At 45.4% G+C, this 17,239-nt stretch overlaps 1 protein-coding gene across 1 annotated transcript in view; it reads right to left on the reverse strand.

Annotated features, from left to right (window-relative positions):
- Positions 1-17,239, reverse strand: part of LOC147702167 (polycystin-1-like) — a 599,895-nt gene that overhangs the window by 62,681 nt on the left and 519,975 nt on the right. The window contains exon 43 of the mRNA XM_086930810.1: positions 707-881. Coding sequence (XP_086786936.1) covers positions 707-881 — 175 coding nt within the window. The remainder of the gene's footprint in view (positions 1-706; positions 882-17,239) is intronic.

Consider the following 17,239-nt stretch of genomic DNA (forward strand, 5'->3'; position numbering starts at 1 on the left):
AGTGAGGGTGTGAACATCAGTCTCCAGTTGTAGAAGCAACAAGCAAAGTGTAGGAATACTACTCAGTGTCTAGTCAGAAACACATCCGATTCTGGATGAAGAACTACCTCTGCTTTACCAGGTCCAAAGTGGAGAGCCTCACTGTGGGAGACATAACCAGGAATACACTGTACCTCAACTACTCCAACCACTGTTCGTCTCACACTCAGCACAAAGAGTTAAAAGCTTCAGGGTCATATTAAATGCAGATAGCTTATTTGTGCCACATATAAGAAAAGATACACGTTACACTGATGATGCACGGGGACTAACTCCACTTCTCCAAACCAACTATACCATGGAAACCACAAGACCCTGGTGCTGCCTCGAAGGTTGTAATAACTTCTTGATTATCTTTGCTGTCGGGCTCCAGTGGCTATGATGGTAAATCTCTGCCTCTTTGTTGCTGGATTTTGACCTCTCTACAGCCAGGCTCTACAACCTTACTAGCTCGCCTCCAGAGCACAGGTTGGGACCACTTTTTACCTTGGCTCTGACTCCTATTACATGTATAACAATTTTGTCATGGCTAATAATAATGATCGATCCTGGTTGCTGCTGTCCAACCCAGGCTCTTGTCATCTAAAAGAGCCTTGACTGGTCGCCCGCATGGTCCCCCAGTGGTATCACTAAGACCCCTGGCTTCCCTCCTGTGTTGGTAACTCACCATCATCGCAAGTGTCAGGTCCAGAGTGGAGTTGTGCTGCGGCAAGCGGAAGGGAATGATGGTGATGGAGTGAGCAGCAGGCCCAACCAATGGGAACTCTGTCAGGAGAGAGATGGCCACATGCAGGTCCACGTCAGGGTGGTACTGGGTAAACTCCACGAACACAGCCCTGCTCCTGGGAAGAGGAAGAACATTCTACATCAAACATGATGGGTGGGGGCAAGTAGGAGGGAGAGAAGCAGAGATTGAGTGTTCATGGGCAGAGAGTATAGGGGCACAGAGAAGGGGCACGGAAGTGAAGGGCAAATGGGTGTAGGGGCAACGAGTGAAAAAAGATAGGGTACATGTAGGAGGAGAGTACAATGGGCCAGATATTTCAAGGCCAGACAGTGCAGAGGCAGAATGTTTCGGAGGTAAAAAAAAAAGAGTGGGGTATTAGATGACATAGGATAAGGTGAAAATGCAGAGATCGCTGGGGTTAGATGCTGCAGGTGGAGAAAGTTCCAGGGAATTGGAACTGGGTACAATGAGGCAGACAGTGCTGTGGGCAGATGCTGTAGGGGGGCAAAAAAGTGGGGATGAGAAGGGACAGCAAGAACTGGGCAGAGTTTTCAATAAAATGTGCTCATGGAGAAAGAGTGGACATGGATAGAGAAAACAGGGACTGAGGACATGGCAGATAGGCTACGTGAAGATGGAGAATGTAGTGAGAAATAGTGCAGGGAGACAATGGGTACAGTTGACATAGATTCAAGAGCAGTGGTGCTGGAACAATTTTCTGAATGGGGTGTTGGCTATCGCCTTTCGTTTTACTTTGCATACTGTTGAAATATAATTTGATATAATTGTACTTTACTTTATAAAGCAACCACGTTTTATTGATATATGTTAGAAACCCTCGGGAATACTGTGGAATTCTCTTTTCACCTATATCTCAGCAAGTGAGTCACTAGTTAAACTTATAACACGAAATTGCAGACAGCAGAAGGAACAGTAAACACATCTCTCTGTGTAAAAACTCGAGCGCTTTGTCAAACAAAGTTGCACGTCATGTGACAGTTTCCAACTGAAATGCACTTGAGCGCACAGTAATTGCTTCAAATAGAGTGGAAGAGGAGCTAGGGAAGGTGGGTGAGACTTTGCCGTGAGCAAACGGGTGAAAGTGGTTCTAGTGAGAAGAATCGAGAGACAGTGCAAAGAGGGTGAGAGAGAGCTAGAGGGGGTATGGAGCAGTGCAGGGAGCAAGAGGGAGCCAGGGCGTCTGCAGAGTGGGAGGATGAGACTTGATACAGTGCAGGGAGTGTAGGAACCGAGCCAGATCCAGTGCAACAATCGTGAAAGAGGGTACAAAGGGTGGCAAGATGGCCCAAGAGTGTAGAGAAGATGCAAAGTGAGTTAAAGAGAGGTGAAAACAACTGGAAGTCAAAGAGTTTGTGGTGAGGGTGTAGTTGAGAGCATGACAGTGAACAGGAAACACAATAGTCTGCAGAGGGAGATGTTTGGACAGACAGAGAAGGAATAAAATGGAGAAAGATCAGATTTGAATTATTTAAGCAAACAACAGTAATCCTCTTATAATTCACTCAATTGCCTCACTCGTGGCTACAGGACTCCCAAACCAGTCTGTATCCTTCATATAATACAGCTAAACTTAAAGCCACTTAAGTTGACAGACTTTCTAGGAGTGTGACCTAAATATAGTAGAAGTATCACATCACTGCTGGACTTGGACCTCTCTGCAGGGTCCCTGCAAATGTTGTACCTTCACTACTCCTCTTTTCTGAAACCATTTTGGTTGGCGTTTAGTAATCTATGCACTTTACTGCTGCTAACCAATGACAAAGTGCTTGTGCTCTCTCCTTTAAACATGGTAAAACTGGCTTTCACCCAATTGGCACATTTAATGTACTGACAATCCCCAGTAAAGTGGCACTACGTGTACCCAGGAGCTGTAAATGAAATGCTACTAGTGGGCCTGCAGCACCTTTGTGCCATCCACTTAAGAAGCCTTTTTAAACATGTCTTGGGTCTGCCAATTCAGCCTGTGTGTGTAGTTTCAAACTATCATTTCAACCTGACAAAAAAAACTTTTGACAGGCCTAAACCATCCTTTTTAATACATATGTCACCCCTAGGGCAGGCCCTAAACAGACCAGAGGGGAAGGACGTGTTGCAGTAAAAAAGTTGGACATGTATTTATAGGTTTTACATGTCCTAGTATTGAAAAACTCTCGTTTTTCCCTATTGCAAGGTCTACCTCTCCCCTAGAATAACCTTTGGTTACTTTAGTACATGTAATAAGCTATACCTTTTGATTGGGGGCAGGTAGGAAAGTCCTGTTTCATGTCTGAGCAATTGTGATTTTAAATCCTCTTTAATGGTAAAGTTGGATTTGAAGTCACAATTCTGAAAATGGCATTTTAGAAAGTTGGCATATTCTAGTCCCAGCCATTTGGTGCTTGCAGCCTGTTCCTGGTTCACATGCCTAGGTATCATTGACAGATGGCCTTTGTGTATTCTTCCCAGACAGCATCACAATGGAGGGTCTGGTTGTTGGCAAGATGGGCCATATCTGGCATGACGGGCGCAGAGCTGTCATGTACCACACTTGCACTTCAAAAGCCCTGGCTCAGCTCACATGCAAAGGATTTCAATCTAGCCTATTGTGCCCCCACACTGGGATCGGGGCAGGGATGCAGGAAATTCCAGACACACTTGAAAGGGGAAACTCTAGACACTTGTCCCACTTCAAAGTGGGCATCAAATATTTATAACTCTGGAAGACTCAGAGAAAGGACTGCCCTGGAATCCTGTTGCAAGAAGGACTAGCCAGCTGCTCTGCTGCCCTGCCTGCAAGAAGGACTGCTTATTCCTTGCTACCTGAAGAAGTACTGAACTTAGAACACAGGACCACCAGAGTGACTCCAAGGGTTAGTTGGCTGGCGTCCTGTTCTGAGCTACAAGGACACAACAGGCTCCTCGGCACTGACGCAACTTGACATATTTTAACTCTGAAAAATGCATCGCAGCATCTGTTTGGTGGCTTTGCAAGCAACGACCCAGCACAACGAATTTCTACACCAACTGGCCCAGTTAACGCCTCTCAATGCACCTTGACGCAAGGCTGTGCATTGCTGCTTCTGTTCCATGGCTTTGTAAGCACTGACCGAGCCCAACACATCTTGATGCCGACAACTGCTCAGCTCGCTGCATATTGACTCGGTGCAGCGGATCTCAATGTAAGTCTTCGCGGTACCAGTGACTTCATCAACCTTGAAGCAGCATGACTCACCTTGACACCCACATCGCAGCTTCTGATCTGCAGCTCCACCAACACAGCACAACACATCTTGATGCACGACCTCACACCGCAAGCTTCATGTCAACGTCTCCTCGATGCCTGCACAGGCCAACCAAGGACTTTGCATTTCAACCACCAGGACACAAGGTACTTATAAGAGTTTTAAGAGCAGACTGAACTCAGTCCTGTATCCGACATGCATTCCGTTGTGGTCGGCATGACTGTTTGACTTGGACCAGGGCCCCCGTGACCAGATACCTCAATTGGCGCTTCTAAATTCTAGTTTTCTTTAACACCTTTAAAATTGCATATCTCAATTCTACTGATTGTGTTTTGTCATTTTGGTGTCAAATAATTTATCAAAATTTACTCTGTGTCTAAATCAGTGTGGGATTTTTCTTGCATTGTGTTTTCACTTTATTGCTGGTTGTGTGCTGCATAAATACATATTGCCTCTAAGTTAGGCCTGGCTGCTTGTATGCCAAAATACCACGGTTAAGCACAGCTTAATTTGGGGTCTGTTTGTGTTTCGCATTGACAAGAGTTGTGGTATTTGCATGATTAGGGATCCACCCCTTTCAACCAATAACCCAGTTGCTCACATTGGTGTTCAGTGGTGGGATTCAGTTCTTGTTTTGTGCAGTTCCATATAGTGATTCTGCGTAATACTAAAATCCCAGATAAATAATTTGATACCAATTTGATTTTTTTTTTTAATTCTCCTTGATTGGCTCTCTTGCTTTTTCCCAATTCACTCTCATTCTGCCTGATTGTCTCTGCCTGGGAACATACCTGCAAGAATGGAATTTGAGCTCAAATGTCTGGAGAGCTACACTGTGGCTCAGCTCAAGGCGTCATGTAAGCAAATGGGGCTTTTCGCAAAGAAGGGCTCCAGGAAGCCAGAGTTCCAGAAGGCTCTGGGGGCCTAGGTGCAGGCTCACCTGTTGCGTGTAATAACAGTGGACCAGGATGAGAAGGAGGTTATGGAGGGGCTAGAGGAGGCCCTGGGCACAGGTCAAGCACTGCAGCACTCAGAGGAGGACCATTTGCCTCCTTTATCAGAGCTCACTGCCAGGGCAGCGAGCACTGTGTCCTCCTAAGGCTTGTGTCCAGAGGAGCTGGCAGACTGGAGAGCAGAGAGGGAATTTCAGCTGCAGATGCCCACATTTAAAATGGAGGAAAAGAAACTGGCCATGGAGGCAGGAAAATGGCTTCGGAGAGAAGCCTTCGAGAGCTGGATATCAGAGCCAGGCTGGCAGAATCCAGTAACAATGGTAGCAGCGAAACCACAGTGCCTAATGGAAAGACATGGTGCATAGCTATATGGTGAGGATGATCTTGACTATTTGTTCCCAGCTTATGTGGTAGCCCTGTGGATACACAGCGTCTCAGAGGAGTATTGGGGGTGAGTCTCTATAAACATATGCCTACGATGGGGAGGGACACCTTGCTTACACTAGAGAATGGGGGACCAGATGAGATATGCCCACATGAAAGCCAATCTTGTTGCAAGTTTGGCTCACTCTAAGGAAGTAGCACATGAGATTTAGGGACAGCCAGAAACTGCCAAACCAATTTTGGGTGGATTTTCCTGATTACTCCAGGAAGACACTAAGTGGTTGGGTGGAGGTCAGCAAAGACAGTGATTATTTTGGGCTTTAACTGATAAAGTCTAAATTTAACTTCTTCGTCTGAGAGAGGTGATAGTTATTAGAAAGATTACCCTCCATGAAAGAAATTGTAGAGGACACAAGTCCATTGGCTAAACAGGTGACCTCAGAACTCTTGTGAAGACAATGTTAAGGTCCCATGGGAGGACAGAAGGCAACTTTGAAGGGATTACTATTTTAAGACTTTCCTTAGAAGCTTTAATGACAGCAAAGTTAAATACTGATTAACGTTCTCTGTTTTGCAGGTATACACCTAAGGGTGCTGTATAGTCTAACCATTACATGTAAGAAATGAATTTGGTAACTAAATCAGCAAACTAAATAATATTTCCATTTACCCACATGGAATGCATGAGTTGTGGGTTTTTTAGCCTCTTTTAGAATAAGCTAACATTTATGTGGGAACGTCTAGTAGATAAATTCTTGGATCTCAAGTGCCAGATCGCAACTTTGAGTGATTTGAGATTTGGGCGCAATAATGTCCCTTGGGTTTGACAGAGAGTTGGTCCAGGCATAGTGGGAGCTTTTTGTGCAGGTAATTGGACATCTATAGTAACAGAGAGTACATTTGCTCACGTTGTCTCAATTAATTTCTGTGTCATAGATGACTTGATGTATTTTGCATACAACATAAGTAATCAGTGGGAGTGAGGGACATGCATAAGCAAATATCTCTGGGCAATTGATTCACAGTGCATTCCCTAGGGAATGTATGTGTGACTACATGGAGGTGGATTTTTGGCATTTTGCATTTTGATCAGTGCCAAACAAGTCTGCAGTTGGGTTGTGCCATGACAATGGAAGTACTGGTTGTGGTACGCTTGTAGAAGTTCTGATGCATTCTTATCACAATTATTGGCAACATTGTTGTCCACCCAGCTAGGTGCTGTCCCAGCTGTAGCATATTGCTCTGTGCCAAATTTCTTGAGCCAACTTTGACAGCTGGGGCAAGTAGGTCTACCCGATTTCCATAGCATAGTACGTTACGGTCATGTTATCTGAGCACACATTGTGCACTTTACTGGGGACTTACCAGTAAATCAAATATGCCAATCATGGATAGCCAGTCATAATCACAATTTACACAGAGAGCATATGTACTTTAGCACTGATCAGCAGTGGTAAAGTTGCCAGAATCCTAAAGGCAATGAAAACAGGGTCAGCAAAATAGGAGGCAAAAGGTCATTGTTGGAAAACGAGGCATTAGTTGTGAGGCCTACACAAATAATGGGTCTACATTTGTCCTTCACTGGGAACCTAACACTCCATTGTAGCGCATTACTCTCAGAGTGTAGCATTGCAGAGCAATCTAAGGCTTACTCAAGGGAGGTGGATTGGGCTAGTGATCGCCATTTACAGGTACACAGAAATAGCACTCAATAATTGATTGTCCAGTCTGTACTTTTCTTTATAAAAAGGAAGGGTACATGTATCTCACACACACTACTCAATACTATGCATCAATTTACAAATATACATAAGCTGTTGGAAATACTTCTTGAATTGCATAACATTCCCACCCTTCCCGCAAGGGCGGAGGTCTAGTACCACCACTACATGTATGACCATCATCTTGTCCCCAAATGCAGTGGTTTGACCGTAACCTGGAGCGAGGGCCCTTCCCACTGGCAACACCCCAGTGGCGGCCCACCCCATTATTTCAACAAGCATTTATATTGGGAACACCTGCCATAGTGACTCATAACACTGACTGAGCATCTCATACTGACCATACAGTATACAGACTTAAATAACAGTGTCTGACAATCTGGTTGTTCAACTAACACAGTAGCAAGAATACATGTCTAGGCATCACTTAGAATGGCAGGTACTTATCATATCTGATAACAGGTATAATGCAAGTCATTCAAATGATTATGAAATTACAACCAGGCCCCCTGGCAAGAATGCCTAGCAACATTTTTCCAAATTACTTATCATTTCACATATTACATGTGACCTCCAGTCTCCATAAGGAACACCATTCGTAAATGCACCACTTGTGCAATTACACCTTTCCACCTCTAGGGGATGTCTCCATGAAGACAATCCATGTTCAGCCCCTCACACCTCAGTGTAGTCCTAAGCATCAGCTCCCAGCTGAAGAACAAAAGTTCTAGCATTAGGTAGACTTGACAAAACATTAATAACCCTTGAGGGGTTCTTTCCTTCAAGTCCCCCAGAGTCTAAGGGTGGGGACGTTCCACTTTTGTGCTGGGGCGTCTGTGTTGCTCCTGTAGACTGCGCTCCCTGACTTCTGCTTCTGCAGGCCCGGAGTTGGGGTCCTGGGCCCCTGGCATCATTTCACAGGGATGCGATGGCGCTCCCCGACTTCAGTTTCCGACAAGGACCAGGGTAGGCTCCTGGCACCTCTGGGGGCCATTTCACAATGGGCGCAACAGCGCACCCTGACTTTACTTCTCAGGGCCCATGATGTAGAGCCTGGGCCTCATAGGCACCTTCACTGGGTGCAACGGTGCTCCCTAGCATCACCTTCTGGGGGAAGCCCCTGGGACCTGACTCACCCCAGGGGCACCTCAAAGACCGGCAGCGGAGAACCCGTGCTTTGTCAGCGGTTCGATCAGAGGTCAAAGGTCGACTACCTTCTGTGGGCATTTCTCGGTCCCCATGCGGCCGATTTCGACAATGTTGGCCTCTTCTCACTCATGGTGAAAGCCGTAGCCATTTGGAGCATATTTCACCACCCTCCTGGTCGCCAAGAGGGTGATTCGGCAAGGAGCTGTCTTCACTGGCTCCCTGCACCAGCTTTTCACCTGCCTCTCCTTCTGGGCCTCTCTTCTCCTTGCACAGAGGCCCAGGCCTCTGCTCACTGGCACTGGACTCCCTCAAAGGCGCAGTCCAGAGTCCTGGGGCAGTCAGGGGGTTCCTCCTTCCAACTGCCCCTGGTGACAGGTTCTAGAACCAGTCTTACTCAGCAAGACCACACCCCAGAGAGAGCTCCTCTTCCTGTGCAAGACCTTTCAAGAGAAATTGGAGAGGGCTGGCAGGGAGGCACGTCTGCCCTATCCTGCAGCAACATATCACCTCTCTGCCCCTGCTCCCTCCTTCCTGCACAGACCTCTGGAATACTTAAAGATGGCAGCGTACAGGACTCTCATGCCACATGGTCTCTCAAAAGCCACTTTTCTGACTTCAAGGCCCAGAGCAGGCCTGGTGCCTGGCACCGGGTAACAGCTGCTAATTGGTAACCAGCCACTTCACCCCATCTCTTCCTCCTGGAGAGAAGACCTCCGCCCTTGGGAATGCTTGCAGTGAAGGGCTAGGCTTCTGATGCTATAGCTTGGAGAGGAAGGTAAATAATCCAGCCTGGAACGGTCACACCCCGGCAGGGTCTGGTTATGAGATGAGTCAGAAGAATTTAAAATTTCTGGATGACCCATAAGCAGTAAAGATATGGCTTTGGACTCAGCAGAGTACTTCCTTTTATACAACTTACAGTGTACTTTGGTGCATGTCTGGAGTTTATAGGCCCTAGGTAACTGAAACTACCCCATGTGGTCTCTGTCTCCATAGGAGAGTAATGGAGTGTTCTTACAGTAAAACAGTAAAGCACACTGACTTTCCCTTACATGTGTCTCCCCTCATTAAAAAGCCTATTTCATGTCACCACTCAGCTCTGCATAACCCTGCCACACCATTGTATCTGTACCAGCCCCTGGGTTACGCGCAACAAGAATATCCCCTCCACAGCCCTTACATGAGTGCACACACGTGTCCACATTTAACCAGTCCGGTGCCCCTTACCCTACCTGCAGCTCAGCAGCCTTATCTCACAAGACGGACTCCAGTGAAATCCCCATGCAGTCCATTGTTTGGCTAGTCTTTTTTATTCAGTGCATGATGCCATTATCCCTAGCAATTTTATTCTCATTCTCACTCTCAAAAGATGCCTTTGCAATTCCATCACTTTCTGGCTGCTGGAGTAAGCTTTCATTGCGACTGAATTGTGTGTTGCTCAATGTGGTTGGCACAGATGTGTCTCTTCACATTATTTGTGAATCCCAGTGCATGAAGGAGCTAAATGACTTGCTGAGTTTGGCCAAGACATTGCAAGCGACTTGTCTGCTTTACCAGCCAAATATCTAGTTTTGGAAAGACATGAATTTGACTGCAGCCACAGCATATTGTAAATACTCTTGGAATTGTTGTTACTCCTGTGGAATATATTCCACATTAAAACTGTATATGCGCATTAACACTAGTCATTCTACATTTGGATTCATGTGTATTAATATGGAGCTACAGCAATTCAAACAATCACTATGATGTTTTCTGATATGTTTCTCTGACTTAGATTTAACTAGGCCTCAGTTAAGTCTCGACTCCTTCTTTGTTAAAATGGCTGCAATATTATGATGTTCATTGTTTGTTTATATTTCTCACTTGACACCACATGCCGCATGATGTGGACTGTTTATTTGGTATAACATAGTTGTTAGACCTGGCCCTTTTTGCAGATTTAACCCCAAACCTTTTACATTTTGCCGACCCTGTTTTCATTGCCTTTAGGATTCTGGCAACACTACCACTGCTGATCAGTGCTAAAGTACATATGCTCTCTGTGTAAATTGTGATTATGACTGGTTATCCATGAATGGCATATTTTATTTACTGGTAAGTCCCCGGTAAAGTGCACAATGTGTGCTAGGACCTATAAATAAAATGTCACTGATGGTCTTGCAGCACTGCTTTTGCCACGTACACAAGTGGCCCTGCAAATGTGTCTCAGACCTGGCACTGTAGTGTCTTTGCACGCAGTTGTAAACTGCTATGTTGACCTGACAAGTGCACCCACTTGCCAGGCCCCAACCATCCCTTTTCTTACATGTAAGGCACCCTTCAGGTAGGGCCAAGCCACTCCTGTGGGTAGGGTGCAGTATATGTGAAAGGTAGGACATGTACTGGTGTGTTTTACATGTCCAGACAGTGAAATACAGTGTATTTTGATTTTCACAGTTCAAAGGAGGCCTGCCCCATAGGCTATCATTGGAGCTACACTGTAACATTTTATATGTAACTTTCAAATGGGACAAGAGAGAAAAATTGAGTTAGGCTCTCTGAACTCAGAATTTATTAACACACCTTTTGGTAAAGGTGGTTTTAAATTGTACATTTGAAAATGTCACTTTTAGAGAGTGGACATTTTCTTGCTTTACCATTCTGTGTGCCTATGACTGTTTGTGTATTCAGCATCTGGTTTTGGAGTGACTGGAGCTGAGGATGTACATTCACTCCAGACAGTCACAAGGGGGGTTTAAGTGTGTCCTGCATTGTGTGGGTGACTCATCTCTGGTCTGAATGAACCTGGTCTGCATTTAGAGTGGTAAGACGAGTTTTGTTAGCACCTGAATAGGCTGTGCCTCCTTTGCACAATGCTGTCTCCAACCCCTGTGGTCATGCTAGACCAATGAGGGCAGAACTGGTTTTGTCTGAGCTCAGAGGGCTCTACCACAAAGAGAACAATAAAAAATGGGGTACAAGTATGAGACCTTCAACCCCAGGACTTTAGATTACTTCAAGAAACAAGAGACCCTGCTAATAAGAACTGTAGAAGAACTATGTGAGGAGTGCTGCCATTTCTGGGAGAGGGGTAGGTTGGCCTGAAGTTGCTGCTTCTGTCTGTGGTGGAGGAAAAAGGCTAACTCTTTTTGCCCTCCTGGGGTATCCTGCTTGTGAAGAATGTCGAAGAGCTTGCATGCGCTTGCCTCCTCTGGGAAGTCTCAGGGAGATAAAAGACGAAAAGATCCTGGCTGGATCTTAAATGGACGTGCCTGGGAGGAGAGCTGGAGAAGCTAAGTGAGAAGCGCTGCCCCTGATGTTTGTGGGGTAGGACGGCCTGCAGCAGCTGCTCCTGCCTGGAGTAGAAGAGGGGCTGGACTGACATTCAACTTTGTGTGGAGTCTCTTTTGGGGTGTGCCTAGTGTGTCACTGATGTGGGTGTGTTGCGCAAATGCTTTACACATTGCCTGCGGGATAAGTCTGACTGCTCTGCCAAGCTACTAAGGGGTATACCAGGAGTTATCTTGGGTGTGAAACTCCCTTACCCTGACTAGAGTGGTGAGTTCTGCCTGGCTTAGGTGCACACCCTAGCCAACCAGAAACCCTATGTCTAAAAATAGTGTTCTCAAAGAACTTGCTGGAGAGGTAGCCTTTTGCTACTTTCCAAGACTCTTCCTGAAGTCATTCTACATTGCATTTATTCACAATTTCTTTCTATTTTTCATGTAACTGGTTTGTTCTGATACCTCCAGATGACATTAGGTCATAAGGGACAAATGAATATCCATGTGGTGGGTTACAGCTAAGGTGGTAGGGTTAAGTGACATTCAGAAATGTAATGTGATTTTTTATAATAATGCTCCCCTAAAATTCTGGTGTGCCACTCTCCTGCAGTTTACCTAAGCAATAGTGCACCCACACTTACAGCGGAAGAACTATGAGTTGATGATGTATTAATCTTATCACAAAACTTGGACACCGGATTAGGCATGGGCGGAAAATCCGTTCCGCTCGCGGATTTTGCGGATTTTCGGGAAATCCGCAATCCGCGAGATTTGCGAATTTCCTGCAAAATCCGCAAATCCGCGAGCAGCGGATTTTGCTCGCACTGCTCGCACTGTTCGCGTGAGTTCGCGCCCCGCGAATAAGTGCGAAATTGCAGAAATACGATTTAAGCAAAACTGAAAGTAACTACTTACCAGGTTCAAAAGTTCAGGCACATCATTAGTAGCCATTTCCTGTAGTGCTTCCTGAGGGGCCCCTCCAGAGTTCAGTTGCCAGTTGAAACTATTATGTGACCCTGCTCTGAACCTCAGAATAGTTACACATATGCCACAAAGGTCATGAATTACAGCTAAGGGAGACAAGCAGGAGCCAGGCTGGAAGTTAAAATCCATTAATCAGCCCCTAATTCATTATTGTCAGTTGGGGCAGGGCAGGTGTTGTAACTAATTTTGCAACAATGAAAGCACTTAGCAAGTGCAAAAGATCACTAATCAGGGCGCACTAAGGAAGCAGGTGCCAGCTAAAAAAATATTCTGTGACACATTAATCAGCCCCAAATTAATTCAGGTCACTTGAGGCAGGGAAGGTGTGCTTTGCTTTGCCGAAAATAATGTACACTGGACAACCAGAGGGTGTGGTGATGAAACAGAGGGTGGCATGGGTGGGCCAGAGGGTGGCATGAGTAGTCAGAGAGTGGCAGTGGTGACAGAGAGTGGCAGTGATGAAGAAGAGTGTCCCAAACAGGTTGGACACGTAGAAACAACAAGTTCGCAAAACTTGCGACCCGACAGGTAAGTTCGCAAATTGCGAAATTGTAAAAACCCTCGCGAACTGGCAGAAACACGGGCGAACACAAAAAAAAAAAAAAATCCGCAAATTCGCGGGAATTCGCGGATTTTGCGGATTGCGAGTTCGCAAATCCGCAAATTCGCGGATTGCCAATCCGCAAAATCCGCTCATGCTTACACCGGATGGGCCACTGAATGGAGAAAATTATACCTTAGGATTGACTATATTATACAACCATAATTGTTAAATCACTCAGTTTAATGTAGCGCATTTTGTGATAGTATTACTTCATTAATTTGCAATTTTTACTCAACACTATATGGGCAAACGTTCGTTATCTTGGGGGGTAGTGCGTCGCCTGTATGAATGCACGCTTCCTGGTGGTGTGTACCACTAAAAGGGCCAGTGCACCTATCCAGAGCTACACAGTGGGTCTTGTGGCTTTACCTTAAACGTCTTCCATACTCATGAGATCACCACTCTAGCCCTCCGTCAACATGGTTTTAAGAAGGGATAAGAACTTTGGGGCATATTATCAAGAAACAGCGTTAAAATTATCGCAGCTTTAGCGGCAGGAAACTGACGCTAAAGTGGTGATAATGGGCTTGATAATATGCCCTTGTGAATTCCCGTAGAAGCCCATGTTCAGGGCCGGACTGGCATTTGCGGGCACCAGGCATTTCCCCGGTGGGCTGGAGGGGGGGGGCCGGTTTGGTGGCCGCAGGGGGCCGCTTTTCTTACAGAGTGCCGGTTTTGTAGAAGCACTGCAAAATCGTCCCTCTGTAAGAAAAGCGGTAGCAGTGCTTTGCGGGTAACAACCCCCTACCCTCCCGTTATCAGGGCCGGTGGAGAAGCAACCTGCCAGGGCTGGTTGCTGGTCTCAGTCCGGCCCTGCCCATGTTCTGGTGTCAACATGGGCTTCTAGTGGTATTCTCAAGGGCATGTTATCAAGCCCATTATCGCCGCTTTAGCAGCAGTTTCCTGCCGCTAAAGCAGCGATAATTTTAACGCCGTTCTTGATAATATGCCCCAAAATATTTTTTTCTCTTTCCGAGAGTGTCTCAGTGAAAAGGTAATCTTCTTCCTCCTATACATGCATTGCAATTTTCTCTCACACACAAACACAAACTGATACTTTATTGTATGTTTAAATAAAATCACAATAAAAAGAAGACATCACAACAAAAAGAACTGCAATGAAGTTTAAAAAGAAGAAAAATCATTGGAAGCGGTGTTGAGGCAGGGGGGAAGGGGGGGGGAGTCGACAGATGATGACGAGTTAAAATATAACATTAAAAAACAAAAAACACTTACCCTGCGCTCGCCACACCGTCCACTAGGCGATGCAGCAAGTGCAAGGTAAGTGGTTTTCTTTTTTTAACAAACGTTATTTTAGCTCGTCGTGGTCTGTCAACCCGCCCCATCCCCACCGCGCTTACCTGTCCGGTCCGCTCCTGGAGATCATATTGTTTGCACGGGTCAGTGTTGTGCCTGTTACGTCAACAAAGCTTTTGCGACCACCCTACAGTGCTTAGTTAGGAATGTGCCCCACAGTGCACGATGTGTAAAGTGCAAGGTTTGGTCTAAAATGCAAGGGTATGATCAACACCGTGCCTTCCCCCCGCTGATAAAAGTATTTGATTAATTCCATGTCGCTTAGTACAAAACACAAAAAGTTTGATAAATACAAAAGTAAGAACAACTTTTCAGGCTGATACAAAAGTGCGCTTTGCCTTAATGCGAGTCATTTTAAACACAAATCTTGAGCAGTTGTTAACTTAACAAGCAAGTAATTGCTTTCTGGAATTCTGTCCAAGAGTTTGCAGCCTTTGTTTTGGCCTAGAAGAGTGCAAAGATTAAGTCAGTCAGCGCCTTTTCTGCCACCACCTGAGACAAGTACCTGATTAATTCCAAGTCACCTACTGTAAAAAGAGAGGGATAATGTGCAAGGTTTGGTCGAAAATACAAATATGACAACAGCAGTCCAGGTACAAACACATTTGCAATGCGCCTTAATGATAGTCACTGTGAACAGCATTCGTGGGCGGGCGGGGACAAACTAATAGTTCCTTTCTGGGGTTCTGGTAGGGGATATACAACCGATGGTGGTCAAATATTGCCTTCCCTTATCCGGGCCCCTACTAGGGAACAGTATTTTGCCATTCTAGCTGGTTGCATTGAAACATCACACGTTGATGTAAGTAACAGCTTCCTGCAGGTTCTCCCATGCTTCATAAATAAAGGTGTCCGCAAAGTACGCATGTCAGTTATCAGCTCAGGACAACAGCAAAATAGGTGAGTCCGCGATTCAGTAACATAAGTGCACAGACACCACTGCTGCCAGGCCGTCTTGATCTCCAATGTGCTCTGAATTTCCATAGCGGTAAGTACCAGGAGTATCATAGGGAGGAGAGCTGGCTCGTCCAATGGGCTTTTAAATATGGCTGAACAGCTGCTGCCTCGTTCGAATGAAGCAACCCTGGAGCCCTCAAAAGTGCGCATTGCTTCCTGCCAGTCGAACGCCTTGGACAATTGCCTACCGTGAGTTTTTAAAATGCTCTTTAACTGATGTTGAATTTATGTTATCACAGTATGTTTTATGAGTCAGAAATTCAAGTTCAAGTATTTAGAGCTATGTATGGAATTTGGTCAGAAGCGTAATCCTTCTTCAAATATGACCTGCAATTCACGCTTTGTTGTACCTTCTTTCGCAGAGGCAACCTGATGGTGATCTTTTACAATTGAATGGCCAATTTGCACTCAATTTCCTGGCGCAAGAGCCCAAACTCCAACACAATTGGATGCACCGTGTGCGTTTCGGTATGATAACAATTTTCCTGTAAACTGCCCAAGGATATTCGATAGCATCCTGGAAAAGCCAAGGTGCCCATCATTTATAGCTGTGAGCAGTTTAGCCTCAATTACTATACGAATTCCTTCTGTAGCAGGGCTGTGCAGGTTTTGATGAAGTTTTGCCAGTGCAAATGTTTTTTTTCCCTGCCTTTTATTCTATTGCCCTGGACTGTAAGAATGCTTCACTTGAGGGCGGAAAGCCATATGTCCAGATAGTTATATTTGTTAGTTGTTTTTATATTGAGCGGCCCGGGTTCTATCTCTGTGAAAGGTTTGGAGATCAGCACCGTAGTTTTTGCGGTGTTGGCTGTTAGGCAGTTGTTAGTGTTTTAAGAAAACAGTATGCTTAAAGCCCTCTGCATCCCATTGAGGACGTGGTCCAGGATAACAAGGTCATTGATGTAGTGTGTAATCGGTAGTTTTAGTGTCCCCAGTTTTGGTTGAAACAAAAATTTCCTTTGGATAGTGCTGGCCCTAGACCAGCAGTATAAACAACATGGGTGCTGTTACTCAACGCTGTTTTAATCCTTTGTTTGTATTTGTTTTTTAAAGAAGAGTGGGTTTGAGACTGATCGATTTGTGCCCAAGTATCCGTATATGTGGCGATTATTGAGTTTAGCAGGTTTTCAGTATCCCCACTCGGCAAGCTTTGCCCATAAGATGTTGCGATCAATTCTATCATACATCACTCTGTAGTCTAGAAAGCATGCATATAATGGACTCTACTCTTATTTTTCTGCTTAACTTGCCAAGAAGGACAGGGCTATTACATTATCCATAGTAGACGCCTTAGGGTGCAACCCTGTCTGTTCATACTGGATGATATTCTTATCTGTTACCCAATCCTCCAAATTGTGCAGTAGGACTTCTGCAAAGGCGGAGAGTTGCAGGCAACCCCCGGTTGCTCAGGTCCACAACCGCCGGTAGGAATAACGTGGCCCTCTACATTCAATAGGGCTATTAGCCTATAGTTTTCCGGTTTTGAGCTGTCACCTTTTATATGAATTGATGCAGAAAGGAGCCTCTCCATGGTTCAGGAATGTTTGATGACCAAATGCAATCTTGAATTTGTGGCGCCCAAAGTCTGTATCATCATTAAAGATGTTACCAGTTAGGCCATTTAGCTCAAGCCCCATCTTTGTATATTGTTTGGAGTATTGTTTTTGGTTCCTTTACTGTTAGGTGGATCGGTTCCTTGGTGTGGTCTCCCATTTCATATCCCGATTGCACTTCCCTAAAGGCGAAGGATGGGTCAGGGCCTAGGTACAGAAATAACATGATTTGTCTATAATTTCGCAGAAACAGCATTTACTTTGGTGATGCTTTTGTTATTAAGGCCATTGACATATTCCCAGAATTTTCTCGACATAGCAGGTGCTAACAAGAATACATAGC

Source organism: Lissotriton vulgaris, chromosome 7 (genome assembly GCF_964263255.1).
Source record: "Lissotriton vulgaris chromosome 7, aLisVul1.2, whole genome shotgun sequence".
Taxonomy (NCBI): domain Eukaryota; kingdom Metazoa; phylum Chordata; class Amphibia; order Caudata; family Salamandridae; genus Lissotriton; species Lissotriton vulgaris.